At 42.7% G+C, this 14,343-nt stretch overlaps 1 protein-coding gene across 2 annotated transcripts in view; it reads left to right on the plus strand.

Moving 5' to 3' along the window:
• The first annotated feature begins 1,589 nt into the window (after window positions 1-1,589).
• TBCD (tubulin folding cofactor D) overlaps window positions 1,590-14,343 on the plus strand; it is a 122,340-nt gene continuing 109,586 nt past the window's right edge. Inside the window, exons 1-8 of one of the 2 annotated variants that reach the window (XM_058817550.1) lie at window positions 1,590-1,696; window positions 1,829-2,002; window positions 4,413-4,463; window positions 4,663-4,760; window positions 5,402-5,503; window positions 7,418-7,564; window positions 8,383-8,438; window positions 10,563-10,695. In XM_058817550.1, coding sequence (XP_058673533.1) covers window positions 1,831-2,002; window positions 4,413-4,463; window positions 4,663-4,760; window positions 5,402-5,503; window positions 7,418-7,564; window positions 8,383-8,438; window positions 10,563-10,695 — 759 coding nt within the window. In that variant the 5' untranslated portion in view covers window positions 1,590-1,696; window positions 1,829-1,830. Of the gene's footprint in view, window positions 1,697-1,807; window positions 2,003-4,412; window positions 4,464-4,662; window positions 4,761-5,401; window positions 5,504-7,417; window positions 7,565-8,382; window positions 8,439-10,562; window positions 10,696-14,343 lie in introns of those variants that run through there. The other variant, XM_058817549.1, reaches the window with a different exon arrangement.

The following is a 14,343-nucleotide window of genomic DNA, read 5'->3' on the forward strand; positions in this document are numbered from 1 at the left end:
ATGCACTTTGCTCTCTGTAAATATGATACAAATAGTGAAAAATCTTTGCTTCCTTTGAATCAGGGGAATCTGTCACGGTTGGTTATAAAACTTAACAGAACTAAAAGAGTGGAAAAGTGGAACAGTGGAGTTTGGGATTGTAGTGATGGCTGGAAGATCTAGGTCTGAGCAAAGTGCACTGGTGTTTATGGATATGAACAAACCAACCTGTATCACACTGGGAACTACTTGTGAACTTAAATTTCTTCTCAAGTAAAACACTTGCCTTGCAGAAACCCTGTTCAGTGTACATCTGGTTTATGGCTGTGATTTGATGGAATGAATTTGAGCCTGAAAATAAAATATTTGGGTGTGGATGGAGCTGCTGGATAGCAGGAAAGAGCAACTGACCTGTTGTGACATCCTTGAATTTGCTGTAGAATCAGTGGGGCTGTGGGGTTCCAGTGTTGTTTCCAGAGCTGTGTGAGGTTTGGATGGTGTGCTGTGATATTCACCATGCAGTGCAGGGTCTGCTGTGGGCTGGGTGAGGAATGGACCTCATGGATGTCCCCATCCTTGTCCTTTGCCCCTGGGGTCCCCCTGCCCAGGTCCCCATTCCTGTTCCCTCACCTGAGGCTGCCTATCTCCATCCTCACCCAGTGCTTGGGTGCCCATGCCTGTGTCCCCATCCTTGTCCCATCCCCAGGACCCCATAGCTGATGTCCCCAGGGTTGATGTCCCCATTTCCAACCTAGATGTTCCCATCCCTGGTGGGTGTCCCCAGGGTTGTGTCCCCATCCCCCTGGTGAGTTTCCCCATCCTCAGTAGGTCTTCTTGTTTCCACTGGGTGTCCCTTGGCTGGATGTCCCCATCCCGGGTGGGTGTTCCTGTCCCCAGGGTGGGTGCCCCCAGGGAGAGTGTCACCATCCCGGGTGGGTGTCCCCAAGCTGGATGTCCCTATCCCCAGTAGGGGTTGGTGTATCCAATGGGTGTCCCCAGGGTGGGTGTCATCATCCCCAGTGGGTATTCCCAAACTGTCCCCACCCCCAGTGGGTGTCTCTAGGGTGGGTGTCCCCATCCCCAGTAGGTGTTCTCGTCTCCGGTGGGTGTCCCCATGATGGGTGTCACCGTCCCCGGTGGGTGTCCCCAAGCCACCCTCGGAGGGTGTCCCCAGCGTGGGTGTCCCCATCCCCAGTAGGTGTTCCCGTCTCCGGTGGGTGTCCCCATGATGGGGTGTCCCCAAGCCACCCTCGGAGGGTGTCCCCAGGGTGGGTGTCCCCATCCCCAGTAGGTGTTCCTGTCTCCGATGGGCGTCCCCAAGGTGGGCGTCACCATCCCTGGTGGGTGTCCCCAGGCTGGATGTCCCTATCCCCAGTAGGGGTTGCTGTACCCAGTGGGTGTCCCCAGGGTGTGTGTCCCCACCCCAATGTGTGTCCCCAGGGCGTGTCCCCTCATCTCCCCCCGCCCCGCGGAGGGGCCGGGCCGGCGCTCGGAGGCGGTGCCGCTGCCTTTGGTCCCTCCTGGCGGCCCGTAGCTGGGCGGCGGCGGCGCGGCGCGGGGCGGGCCCGGGGCGGCAGCGGCGTTTGTCCCGCGTGTTCGTTTGTCACGGTTATCGCTTATCCCGGTTATCGCCTGTCCCGGTTATCGCCTGTCCCGGGTGGTCGCAGCGCCGGGCCGGAGGGGCGAGGCCGGCGGCCCCGGGAGCCCCGCGGTGCCGGTAGGGCCGGGCGGGGCCGCGGGAGGGGCGCGGTGGGCGCGTGGCGGGGCCGGGCGGGGTGAGCGGGGCGGCGGGACCGGCCCTGCCGCGCCCTGAGCGGGGCGGAACCGACCCTTCCTCTGTCCCTGGCAGCCATGGACGGAGCGGGGCGGGAGGCCGAGGAGGGCGAGGAGCCGGCTGCCATCAGCGCCAGGAACATCCTGGACAGCTTCACCGAGAGCCGCGAGGTCGCGGAGCTCATCGGGAACCTGCGGGAGGTGTTCGCGGAGCTGGTGACGAGGGAAATGGCCGTGGAACGGTTCATAGGTAAGCGCGGCAGCCAAAGGGAGGGGTCCTGATGTTACATGACACAAACGTGTCATTATGGATGATTCATTTTGTTATTGCTGAATACCAGAAAAGGACCAAACCGCTAATTTTTGGGTCAGTGATAATGCTGGAACTTTATCAACAAGTAATTCAGATGTGGTTTTTTGCTCATTTTGTTTTCTATATAGATATTCTTTTATTATCTGATACTTAACTACTGTAAATGAAAAGTTAGGTCTTAGATTCCAGAAATCTCAGTTCTAACTCGTGCTGGGCCTTCAGTTCCCTGTTCAAATCCAGGCCATAATTTAGTTAAAAGTTTGTATATCTGTCAAATAAAGCAACGCTGTTGCTCATTGAAACACACCCATTTTGTGCTTTAAAGTGTCAATTTCCTATTTAACTTTTCATTTCATGGGAAATGTGAAGAGTGGCTGCACCCATACAGATCATGTTTGTTTCTCCAAGTGGAGGTAACTTGGTTTGACTTTTGTGCCACCTAAGGAAAGCTCTCCTGTCCTTGGGCTTCAGCTGAATGTGGAAGGGCCACAGTGAGGTGCATGTAGCAGTGTCCTGGGTCACCAGGCTGTTTCAAGGCACATCTGTGTGTTAGGTTAATATTTTGATAAGATGATTTGCAAATGTTCCTTCAGTGCTTTATGTATTTGCAAACTGAATTTAGCAGAGTGGCATTTTGCAGGGATTTTTGTGAAGGATGGAGAAATTGCAAAACTCACAGTGAAAATATTGACCCAGCAGCTTTGTTTTTGACAACAAGAATTGAGGTGGGCAAACAATAAAGCAGAACCCCCCATATTTGGAGATCTGAGCCTGCAGAAGTTTCTCAGTAGCACTATTGTGGTTGGCTGAACTGACTTCCATCTGAATGATGGACATGAGACTGCTCAGACAGAAGGAACTCTCATTGCTGAGGTTGTTCAGCATCACAGAGGAAATGTCAGATGTCAGTGGGACAGGAAAAACCATTGCTGGAAAAATCACCTTGCTGTGCCTCTCTGTCACATCACGTGTTTTTTGCATTTAAATTCTATTTATGAGCTTTCTGCCTATGTATCATTGCCCAGTAAATACAAGCTCAATATACTTAGAAAGATATTGTGGTTCAGTGTTGGGTTATAATATTTTGTGTGCTCAGGTGTCATTGATCCTTCTGGGACAAAGTGTCCCAAACCTGCCAAGAGGCTCAGTGTGAGTTAGAACACTGACATTTAGGGAATAGCTTTTATCTGGGAGCAGGGAATGCAGTGATCACTTGTTCCAGAGAGTTTCAATGAAAGTTTCCAAAGAATTCAGAAAAACTCATGATGCTCATTTTGTGATGAACCATTAGAAACAGAAGTTTGAGAAACAGTTTAATCTGCAAATACAATTTTGTAGGAAACTATAGGAAGATCTTTTTTGAAATAATGGTTTTAGAGCATCTGGTTTAGGTTAATTCACTTCAGCTTTTATATTTGGGGTTTTATTTTATCTTTAGCAGTCTGTGTCCTGGGAAAAGAATTTGCTCCTCAATTCCACTTTTTGTGTTCACTGGTTCTGCTGTTTGTATCAGCATTAATTCAGGTGGGAAGTGAGGGATGATGAGGAGCTGAAATTTCCCTCTGGATGCTGTTCTGGTGTCCCAGTGGAATTGCACAAGGATGCTGTTGGATGCTTTAGTGCCTGAAAGTGGTGGTGCAGTGTCATCCACTGGTCAACTGCAGCACTGTTGGCCTTGAGTCATGTCTTCAATGTAAATGTTGGTGTGTCAAGCAGAGAAAAAGGACAGAGAGCAAAGTGGTTTGTGAGAGAAACAAATACAGAAAAGGGGAGCTTAAGGAGGTTTTGGTTTTCTAATTCAAAAGCTGTTTCCTGACCAAATAGCTAAAGTGAGCCAGGCAATCTCCAGTGCCACACTGGATCACTCAATGATCTCCTTGGGAATCCAGCTTTCATTTCTGTAGCTGCTTTTTGTTGATTCTGGGTTTAAATTGAAAAGCTTTTGTGTCTGAAAGTTTTGTTTTTGTTTTTTTTCAATACTCAATTTCAATTTGTCTTTTCTTGAGTCAGTATCCAAAAGGAGACACTCTGTTACTGGCAGCAAAACAGAGTAAGGGATGTGAACAGTTTTAACAGTTTTGAGGAGCACAGTGGTAAGAGCTGCAGTTTGTTGGTTGAGGTTAAAATTTGTTAAGGATTCTTTGTTCTTTGCTGAACAATTCCCTGTATTCTATTTCAAAATAAGAAACTGGCTCTGAGGATTGTGAGGAGCACCCTCACTGCAAAGTGTTGCTTGTGGGAGGTTTGTCCAGAGAAATTGGGGAGACTCCTGGGGGTGGGTTGATGGCACAGTTAAGACCTGGAAGAGCCTTGGAGTAGTTCATTACAGATCTCTTTTCATTTTCAGGTATAATGGACAAGTACCAGGAGCAGCCTCACCTTTTGGATCACCACTTAGGTAGGAATGTCAGCCTTAAATAATTTTTGTGTCTGTACTTAAAAATCTGTTACTCTGGAAGATCTGAGTTTGCACTGCAAGATTGCTGTGGCTGATAATATTTCCATTTTATAATTGTTGTCTCACTCTGTTCTATCAGAAGTACAACAAACTCTGTGACATGAATGTAACCTCACTGGTTTTTCTCTCCTTTCATTAGAGGGGATGATGAATTCCCTGTTGGAGATAGTATGGGACAGTGGATCTCCTCCCCCACTAGTTCACCTGGCTTTTAAATTTCTCTACATCATTACAAAGGTAAATCCTAAATTTAATGTTCTTTAACTGAAATTTGTAAGTTACAAATATTTTCTTTGTTACTTTCAAAAATACTAAAATAAATAAGTGTTGAATGTGATTAAATATTTTAAACTACACTGTGAAAGATTAGTTCTCTTGTTTCCCATTTTCATGATAGCTGGTGTTATTTAATGATCCAAATTAGTAAAAATTCAGATCTGAGTGCAAAAGAAATTGTAGACATGGAGTGATAAAACACGAGTTATAACTTTGAAAAGTAAAGTGTAATGAACAGTTAGATGGATGTGGAATTTAGAAAATATTTTTGGGCTGTAAGGGCTGAGCCCTGGAAGAGGTGGCTCAGAAAGGTGGTGGGGTCTCCATCCTTGGGATCTTGGACACCCCATGGATGTGGTCCTGGGCACCCTGTATCATCTCATGAATTCTTAATAACTTTGTAAAAACACAAAGTTGTATATCACAATAAAACCACAAAGTTAAATATGACAAGGTCTTTAAGACTTTGATTGCAGGCTTACTCTCCTTATGACATGAGGCTCCTAATCAAGAAATTCCTCCAGGGGTCTTTCCTTTCCCCTCAGTGTGTGCTGGTGCTGGATGGGTTCTGAAATTCTGAATTCTGGAATTTTCTGCTTTAGGTGAGAGGCTACAAACGTTTCCTGCCACTGTTCCCTCATGAAGTCAGGGACCTGCAGCCTGTTTTGGATATGCTTGCAAAGCAGAACCCAAGAGACCCTGAGGTGAGCACTTGCTGTACTTTTTGTTCAACTTTTATGTCTCCAGTGGGAAAAGCTGAAGGAAAAAATTTGGGGAAAAGTAGATAAAGCAGTGGCAGACCCTGTCTGGTGTTAACACCTGGATTTAATGTGAAAACCATCATCTTGTCACAGGAGAAATATCCTCCCCAAGGAGAGGTTTTGGTGTTTTTTCATGGGATTTGTTCCAAGGATTTAGAAACAGTGGCAGTAGAGGTGCAAGTAGAATCTTTAAGCACTCATGTAAGGAGCACATTGATTGTAACAAGAGTTAGAAGAAGGGCAGTGAAAAGTATTAAATCTCTAAAATGACTGAGTGAAAAATACTCCAGTCTGACTCCAGGATACTGGATATTCTTATGTTTTTAAATAAGGGAAAAGAAAAAAACCCAGAGACCTGCTTAAGATAGATTATCAATTATAAGTAACAAAAATCATGGGTTTGAAGACAGTTGTATTGCTGCTCTAAATTAAAGCTTTTTTTAATAAACTTAAATTCTGACACTTTGCTGCTGTAGATGTACAGCTTTAAATCTTGAAAAACTTCCTTTTTCTTCAGAAGTTGTTACAGTAAACCCATGAAAACAACACATAAGAAATTAAGGAGAAAATAAATTCTGTTATATTTGTGAGTGGGAAAGGAAAGACAGGAGAATGGGAAGGTGCAGATTTCCTTTGGGAGGGAAACAAGGTTGCCTTGATTTCTGACTGGGGGGAGGGTCCATGAATTTTGTTACAGTTTTGCTGTTTGGGATCCCTTGTAGCTCTGTCTCCTCTGGAGTTTCGGGGCACTCACACTGGGAGTTTCCTCTTGCTCATCTTTGGAAGTTCCTTGGAGCCAGTGGGTACTTTGTGGTCTTGGCAATTCATGTTGCAGAAAATGAAGTAAAAAACCTTTGTTTTGCCATTCTTGTCACCACATTTGTCTTCACAGAGAAAAGCAAGGCACAATTCTTCCCAAGAATATTTCTGGGTTTCACATTCTCTGAACCTCAGAGAAAAAAAATTCTTATCTCGTTTGCTGCACCTGAGTTTTTCACAAGTAAAATACATTGTAAAATATTGTTTACCTGAAGGAAATTAGTAATTGAATACTAGTGTTTTTTAATTCAATGACCAATTAAATCCAGGTGTGTGTGTGTTGCTGACAGTCATGAAATTTTGTGCAGAGTGCAGTTGAGTGCTTAGAAGATTCAGTTTAGATGTAATACAATGAAATATAGTATAGAATTATATTATTATATATATAATATAGTATAGAACAATATAATAATACATATATATAATATAATACAGTATAGAATAATATAATATTATATAATTGAATTATATAATAATATATAATGTAGTATAGAATAATATAATACATAATAATATAGTATGATATAATATAATATAATGAAATATAATATAATATATAATTATAATATCATATAATATAATATGATGAAATATAATATAATATGATATAATGAAATATGGTATGATATGGTATGATATAATACAATACAGTATAATATAATACAGTATAATACAGTATAATACAATACAGTATAATACAGTATAATATAGTATAGTATAATATAGTATAGTATAATATAATACAGTATAATATAGTATAGTATAATATAGTATAATATAATATAGTTCAGTATAGAATAATACAGTATAGTATAGTACAATACAATATATTACATATAGTGTAATGTAATGTAATATAATATAGTATAGTACAATATAGTATAATGTAATGTAATGTAATATAATGTAATATAATGTAATATAATGTAATGTAATGTAATATAGTATAATATGATAATTAATTAGCCTTCTGATAAAATCCTCCTCATCATTCCTCTCCTTTGTCTGGGGCAAACATATCTTTCTGTTCCTTTGCAGACGTGGGAAACTCGGTACATGCTGCTGTTGTGGCTGTCCATGATCTGCCTGATCCCCTTTGACCTGGCCCGTTTCGATGGGAACCTCGTTTCCCTGGAGGGGCAGGCTCGGCAGCCAACCATGGATTGCATCCTGGACATGGCCAAGGTGAGGAGAGCACACCCTGCACTGCTCCCACACCTGGCATCTTGGGCTCAGTCATGCACTGGGTGATAAATATTAATATGGTCTGTGTGCTCCTCAATGATATTCTTTGCTGCGTATTATTTAAGCCTGTATTTTTGTGTCTAATCCATAAAGAATTTTTTCATAGTTCTGAATCTTCAATCTGTTGTTTGCTGCTTTAGAGTCAGGTGAGCCTGGAACTTGTTTCCCCTGATGTAATAAACTGTTTTATCTGAGGTGACCCCCTGCCTTTGAATGTGTTAGAGGCTTTCAACACATGCAAGTGCCAGAGAGCTTTTCTGAAAGCCAAATCTGAGGATTTCTAGAGAAAATCAGTGTTTGATCAGAGTGAGCAACTTTGGAAGCTGTGACTGTGTGAAGATTTTTAAACAAATACATGAAGTTCCAGTGGGTGTCAGCCCAGGTGGCTGACTTGTCATGCCTTTGAGATAGAAATAAACCAGGTACCCTATGGCTCAGGCTTTTGACACTTGCAGCACTAAGGCTGCTTACAGCCCAATGTGTCTGTGAGTTAAGGCTTCAGCAAATGAACCTTCAGTAATAAACCTGCTTTGAAAGGCACACAAAGGGAGACTCTGCCTCAGGTACAGTTTGTTAAATGGAAAAATAACTTTCTACTATCTTTAAGCTAAGTTTGTAACCATAATAATGTAATAATGTGTGTGATCATCATAATATTTGTCATGTAAGTATTCGGTATTATGTACAGAGCTGTTACATAGTTGGTTTTCTATCTCCAGTTATGAATTCCTTTACAGCCAGGTTTCTTTTCCCCTCAGTGTTACCTGGTTGTCAGTGACAAGGCTCGGGATGCAGCTGCTGTGCTGGTGTCCAAGTAAGTCTCTTTTGTGCATCTTGGCAGAAAGGCTCCCACTCCTCCTGCTGTTCCTTAATCTGACATGGCAGGGTTGGGAGGGCTGGAAGGTGCCAGCTGTCTGTGGGATATTAATATTGCTTGAATTGGATGCAGCAGTGTTTGTTGGGAATAAATAAATTTAAAAAAATTACAAAATAATAAATGATGATCAATAACAACAACAACAACAACAATAAATTACAAAATAATAAATTAAGCAGGGATAGAACACACATGTCTCTTGTTTCAGTATCTATTCCAGTCCACATTTCTGGATATTCTAGTGGAAGTCAGCTCAGGTTGTGACTGATTTGGGTGTTTTTTCCTTTTTAAAGCAGTAAAAGCCCCAGCTCTGCACTGCAGCCTGTGCTCAGCAGAGGGCGCTGATTAATTTTAATTAGGAGTGAATGTTCAGCACAAATGTGGGGATAGAATACATTAGGCTGGTTCCAGTACCAGCTGTGCCAGGCTGTAATGGTGCTGTATAGTGGATTTAAAATTATTTAGTTTCATAAAAACACCATTTTCAAAACAGCCTGGTGATTAAAACACTTCACCAGAAATTAGAAGGGGCTGCAAGGCGTTTCCCTGTTCTCACATCCCCAAAGCCAGTTCTGAGCATAATCATTCTGACAGGAGGTTTGTGTGCCACCTCCCTGGAGCTGGGCTGTTCCTTGGGTGGGCAGAGCACAACGGTCCTGGACAGATGGACAGATAAGATACAGGAGTCTGACTCTGCAGCAGGCTCTGGGAGAGTCCCTGGGGAGCAAGAGAAAGTCTGGGCCCTGCTTTGTGCTCCAAGGAGTTGATGAATTTCAAGTGAAGTTTAGAAACATCAGGATTCAAAACTTCTTGTTTTCCAAAGTGAGCTGCTCCTCACAGGGCAAAGGAGCTGGAATATATTTCATGAATTCTCCTTTCTGCTGCTCAGTGAGTGGCTGCAGCAGGAGGAGATGAGGCTGATCCTTATCCTGGTCTTAGTCTGGAGGTTAGGGCACTCCTTTGGGAAAGAGAGATTTAAACTCCTTGGGGCTGAGGAAGGGTCCAGGAACCAGCTCAGCCCCTTCACAGGTCACTTCTCTCACGTGTGCCCTTGGGCCAAAGGCAGCCTCATCCTTCCACCCAAACCAGCCCTCCTGCAGCTCCCCCCAAATCCTCATTGTTCTGCTGCTGAGCACCACAGGCACTGCCTGGGAAGCCTCTCCATCCCAGCAACTCACTGCTGAGGTGTTTTCTGTATTTATTATATTCAATAGTCCCTCAGTGAGCTCTTGGGGCTGTTCCCCACTTATCTGTAGGTGTAGGAAGGATCCAGGTCCTGGCTCTGGGGCACATCTTGGAATTCTGTGAGTTGTGCTGGGTGAGCACAACTCCCCATGTGCCTTGTTTCCACTGGGTGAGTTGAGAACAAGTGTAGTCTGAGTTGCTGCTGCAGCAGGACCTGGTTTGTGGGTGCCAGGACACTGAAGTGATGCCCTGACTGCAGCTTGGCTGCTCATGGGAGGGCTGAGAGTGTGTTTATGATAGTTTAGCCATGAAAATCATCTTTTCCCTTTTCCAAGATGGCTAAAAACACATCTCTTCACCCATCTAGTGTGTTAAATAACAGGTGCTTGACCTTTTCAAATATCTGGAACCCCAAATGTAGCCCTGCTGCTTGCTCTTTCTGGGCCTGACTTCTGACAGACAGTGCAAAATGACCACTGATTTTCACATTTGCAGAATGGCTGTTTTTGGTGAGAGAGGTGCAGAATCCTCCTATTTGTTTCATCTTCTCACTAATTCTAATGGAAATAATTTTTTTAAAGCTTTGAAAATTGTGTTGCTTTATAATTAAGATAAGAAATTTCTAGAACCCAAGTTTTTAGCTGGGTTTGAAGTGAAAACAAAGTTCCAGGTCAGAGCCTTGCTGGGCTAAACACAGGATGGTTTGGAGTGTTCCCACCCTCAGTGATTTGGGGAAACAAGCATTGAAGAATTGTTTCCAGGAACTACAACCGGTTTGGATAGGAAGAAAAATCATTTTTCACTGGGTGTCATAAAGTCAATGGCTGCAATGTTTTTCTTTTTTTTTTTTTTTTTTTTTTTTTTTTTCTGTGACAGGTTTATTGTCCGCCCTGATGTCAAGCAAAGCAGGATGGCAGATTTCCTGGACTGGGTGCTCTCTATGTTATCCAAATCCTCCTCCCAGACCATGGAGGGCACTGTCATTGTCAATGGCATGCTCCAGGCCCTGGTAAATACTGCTTTTCCCTTAAAAGATTGTTGAGTTTATGGCCATCCTATACTGCTCCACAGGACCTTGACAGCAAATGCACAGAGGGGTTCCTGGTAAGGAAAAAAGGAGAATTTCCTCAACAGCAGTTTAGACAATATAACTGCCCATGCATGTCTATTTTCTTTTTTTGTCATCCCCAAGTGAAAGTGAAATTGCCAGTACAGCTACTCATAAATAACTCTCAAAGTAGCAGTCATTTCAGTAAGTTTGAGTTTGTTTGCTAATCTGAATGAATTTTTTGTGTAGTGCCCTTTCTTTGTGAATTGATAATGGTGTGTGACTCAAAAGAGCTGAATTCTTAGTTTGGGTTTTAAAATTGATATACTGTGCATGGGGAAAAAATCTGCAGTGCCTGAACTGCTGTTCCAGGGCACTGCTCCTCTTGTACATCCTAAGAAGGGCTATTTTTGAAAGCTTTGTTGAAGTTTTACACCTTTAAAAGTGCTGGGCTGTGTTTTGTAATCCTGGGGTGACACTTCTGGTGTCTGTGCCAGTTTTGATGTCCGAATATATTTGGGCAGAATGGGTTTGTGTGGGGGGAGGGATTGTTGTTCCTTCTTGGTTTGGTTGTTGACCAAGGCAGTGCAGGTGAAGACAGATCACAAGCCCTTTGCAGTTGCACAGGTTTGAGGATTTGCTGGTGTTTGTACAAGTTTTGATAATTTGCATAAATTTGCTACTCTTCTTAACCAGTCACTAAGAGGACTTGTGTGTAGTGTGGTACTAAACATCAAAGCAAAGGTCTGGAGAAGGTGTGTGGGTTTTTTTTTTAGTTGTTCCTTTTTCCTCTCGAGCTCTTCCAAATCAGAAGGGAGAAGAAATGATCTATATTTAGAATAACTGAGGACCTGCTGCTTAAGCAGGAGGAAGCGTTATTTGTGTGCATTGCAGCGTTTCAAAAGACAGAATGATGTTTCATCATTTTATTGTCAGATCTGGAAAGGGAGACTGACTGTTTGCCATTCCCAGGCATGATGAGACCTGCAGGATGTATAATGCATTAGTGTTTTGTCATAATTCCTTTGAGTTTGGCTTTGGCTCCATCCACCTGTTCATTAGTGCTCACTAAGCGAAACAGGTGAATACTCAACAAGTAGAATCGAAACCAGAATGTGATACAATAGACCTGGGAGCAGAGCCTGCTGCTTTGCTTTTCTGGGATTTTTGTTTTTTTAAAAGCTCAGAATTCCTGTTCCAGATGGTAGATATGAGCAGATTTGTAAAGCCCTTCCTTGTATTTAGTCTTCAATTTCTCCTTTTAGTCACTACAATGAGTTGTAACATTAGGGAGTAAAGGTTTTCAGAATGGTATGTGTATGCATGTAGGTGCTCAAGGAGAGCAGGAAATATTTATTTCAAGAGTTAAATGTTATAAATATCATATTTATGTATAATTACATATATTCTTAGTATTTTAATATTAAGAATTTTGTTTCACACTTGGAGCAACACTATGTTGTCAAAAATATCACCTGAAAATAAGTGTTCAAAATAAGCAAACGCTTGTCTTTAACATGCAAGATTCTAACTTCATGCAGTATATAATATAGTCTATTTATTCTATAAATAAGTCTATTTGTTCTATAAATAATATATACTTCTATAAATAATATATACTTCCATAAATAATTCTATACTTCATGCAGTATATAATATAGTCTATTTATTCTATAAATAAATACAATATATTTTAACATAACAAGTAATCACTAAATGTGTAAAGCAGAGCACATCCTCACGAGGGGCAACTAAAAATTGTGGCAACGAGCTTCAGAATTCTTTGCTCTTGGATTCCTCCAGCACTTTGTTACTTTAAGAGTCAAACTGCAGCTGCTTGGCCATCTTTGAACAAGCAGGGAGAAAAAAGATCATTTTTCAGTTCTGGTCAGTACAGCAAGGGGGATTTTGGGATTGTGCAGGTTTTGGGAATGATGTAACCCACCAGAGTGGGGATAAAAAGTCTCTCCACATCACAGCAGAGTGAGGCTGCCCTGAGCAGGGTGGGTTTTGGTTGGGTTAGGATTTTGTGCCACTTCTGGTCTGCATTTACCGAGCGGCTCCGAGCGAAGCTGGCACGGAAAAATTGCTCGGAAAAGACACGAAACTCCTGCATTTCAATGAAGTGAAACTGCAAGTCAGGGACGCAGTGAGTAGTTGGCCGTGGCTGGCTTTGATCTGCCTCTCTGTGGCCGTGAGCCTGGCTGATCAGGTGTGTGCTGCTGTTTCATCTCAGCCAGCGTTGTGTGCAGAACGAGTCCGGCTGTTCCGCGGCTCCTGTCGGAACACGCACCCCGCCTTGCATATTGTAATTGCACTGGGGCCTGTGGCTCTCTGCTGCTTCCACCTGTCCTCAGTAACTCACCATTTCCCAATGGGGGGCACCAGCAGGCACCTCTGTGACACCATTTCAAATTTCAGTGTTTCAAACTGCCCTCCTTTGTTGAAACCTCTGTTGCTCTATGGCATTTAATTCACTTCCCTGCTCCTCTCCTTTGGCATTTGAAGGACTGAAAATGTTGGATTATTAAGCAATTGCTACTTTTTTATAACATTTGTTTACTTGAAGGAAACTTCTAGCTTGTTTCAAGAATCTGCATTTTAAATTCTCTTGGTCTGGAGGTTTGCTTTTAAACCTGCCATTATATCAAACAGCTTTTTAGTTATCGCTGCAGGGCGCAGCACTCCCAGTTCTTGCGTGACAGAGATGTCATCACGTTGAGGTAGCCTTGGGCATTGAAACTTATTAAACCTTATTTGTTTTATAAGTGATTCAGTATACAAGTGTGAGTAATAATTAAAAAAAATAAAACGCCCTACACAGTGATCTGATGAAACTCGAGAGTCTTAAGAACGAGGCATTTCCCTGAGCTGTCTCTAATGCAAAGGTTATTTAGCAATAGCTACATGCTTATGTAAATTTGGCTCCAGGGAAGAAAGAACTCTCTAACTCCATTCTTTCAGACCCAGAGGCACAAAAATAGAATATTTCCAAATAGAATGTTTCCCAAGTCTCTGTATTTTTGGCATTCTCAGAGAATTTGCTGTATTAGGATTGTCTATTGGCATTATTTTTTAAAAAAAGGGGTTGTTGCTTAGTGGTTTGGTGATAGAAGTGTAGAAAAATCAGTGCTGGTACTAAGTGCACTGACTCCTTTCTGCTCATGCCTTTTCTCTCCTGACTGTCACAGAGTATTTCTTCTAATGTGGCCTTGTCTGATACTGCTGGGTTTTTCTCTTCTCACCAGAACTTCTGTGCTCATTCCAGGTTCAGAAGTTCTGTTACCATAACGCTGTTTCTTTTTCTTGTTGGAGCACAGTACTATCTCAAGCTGCTAAATGTTTTTTACCTTCTGAGTATTTAAAGTCCGTGGGTTTTGGTAATCTCATGATGGAAAGGAGGTACTCTGCCAGCTCTCCATGTGTTAGTGTAAACATTTCGGATGTTCAGCTGATAAATAACTGGGATCACATGAAAGCTGCCATCACTGTGTTGGTGTCTGTCAGTGTTGGTGTCATGTTGATGCTCAACACCCAAACACGTGCAGCCCACAGCAGGAATGCTGCTTGTGTGGAGGCACAGTAAGAGCAAGGCCTTTAACTAACCCA

Source organism: Ammospiza caudacuta, chromosome 19, assembly GCF_027887145.1.
Source record: "Ammospiza caudacuta isolate bAmmCau1 chromosome 19, bAmmCau1.pri, whole genome shotgun sequence".
NCBI classification, from domain to species: domain Eukaryota; kingdom Metazoa; phylum Chordata; class Aves; order Passeriformes; family Passerellidae; genus Ammospiza; species Ammospiza caudacuta.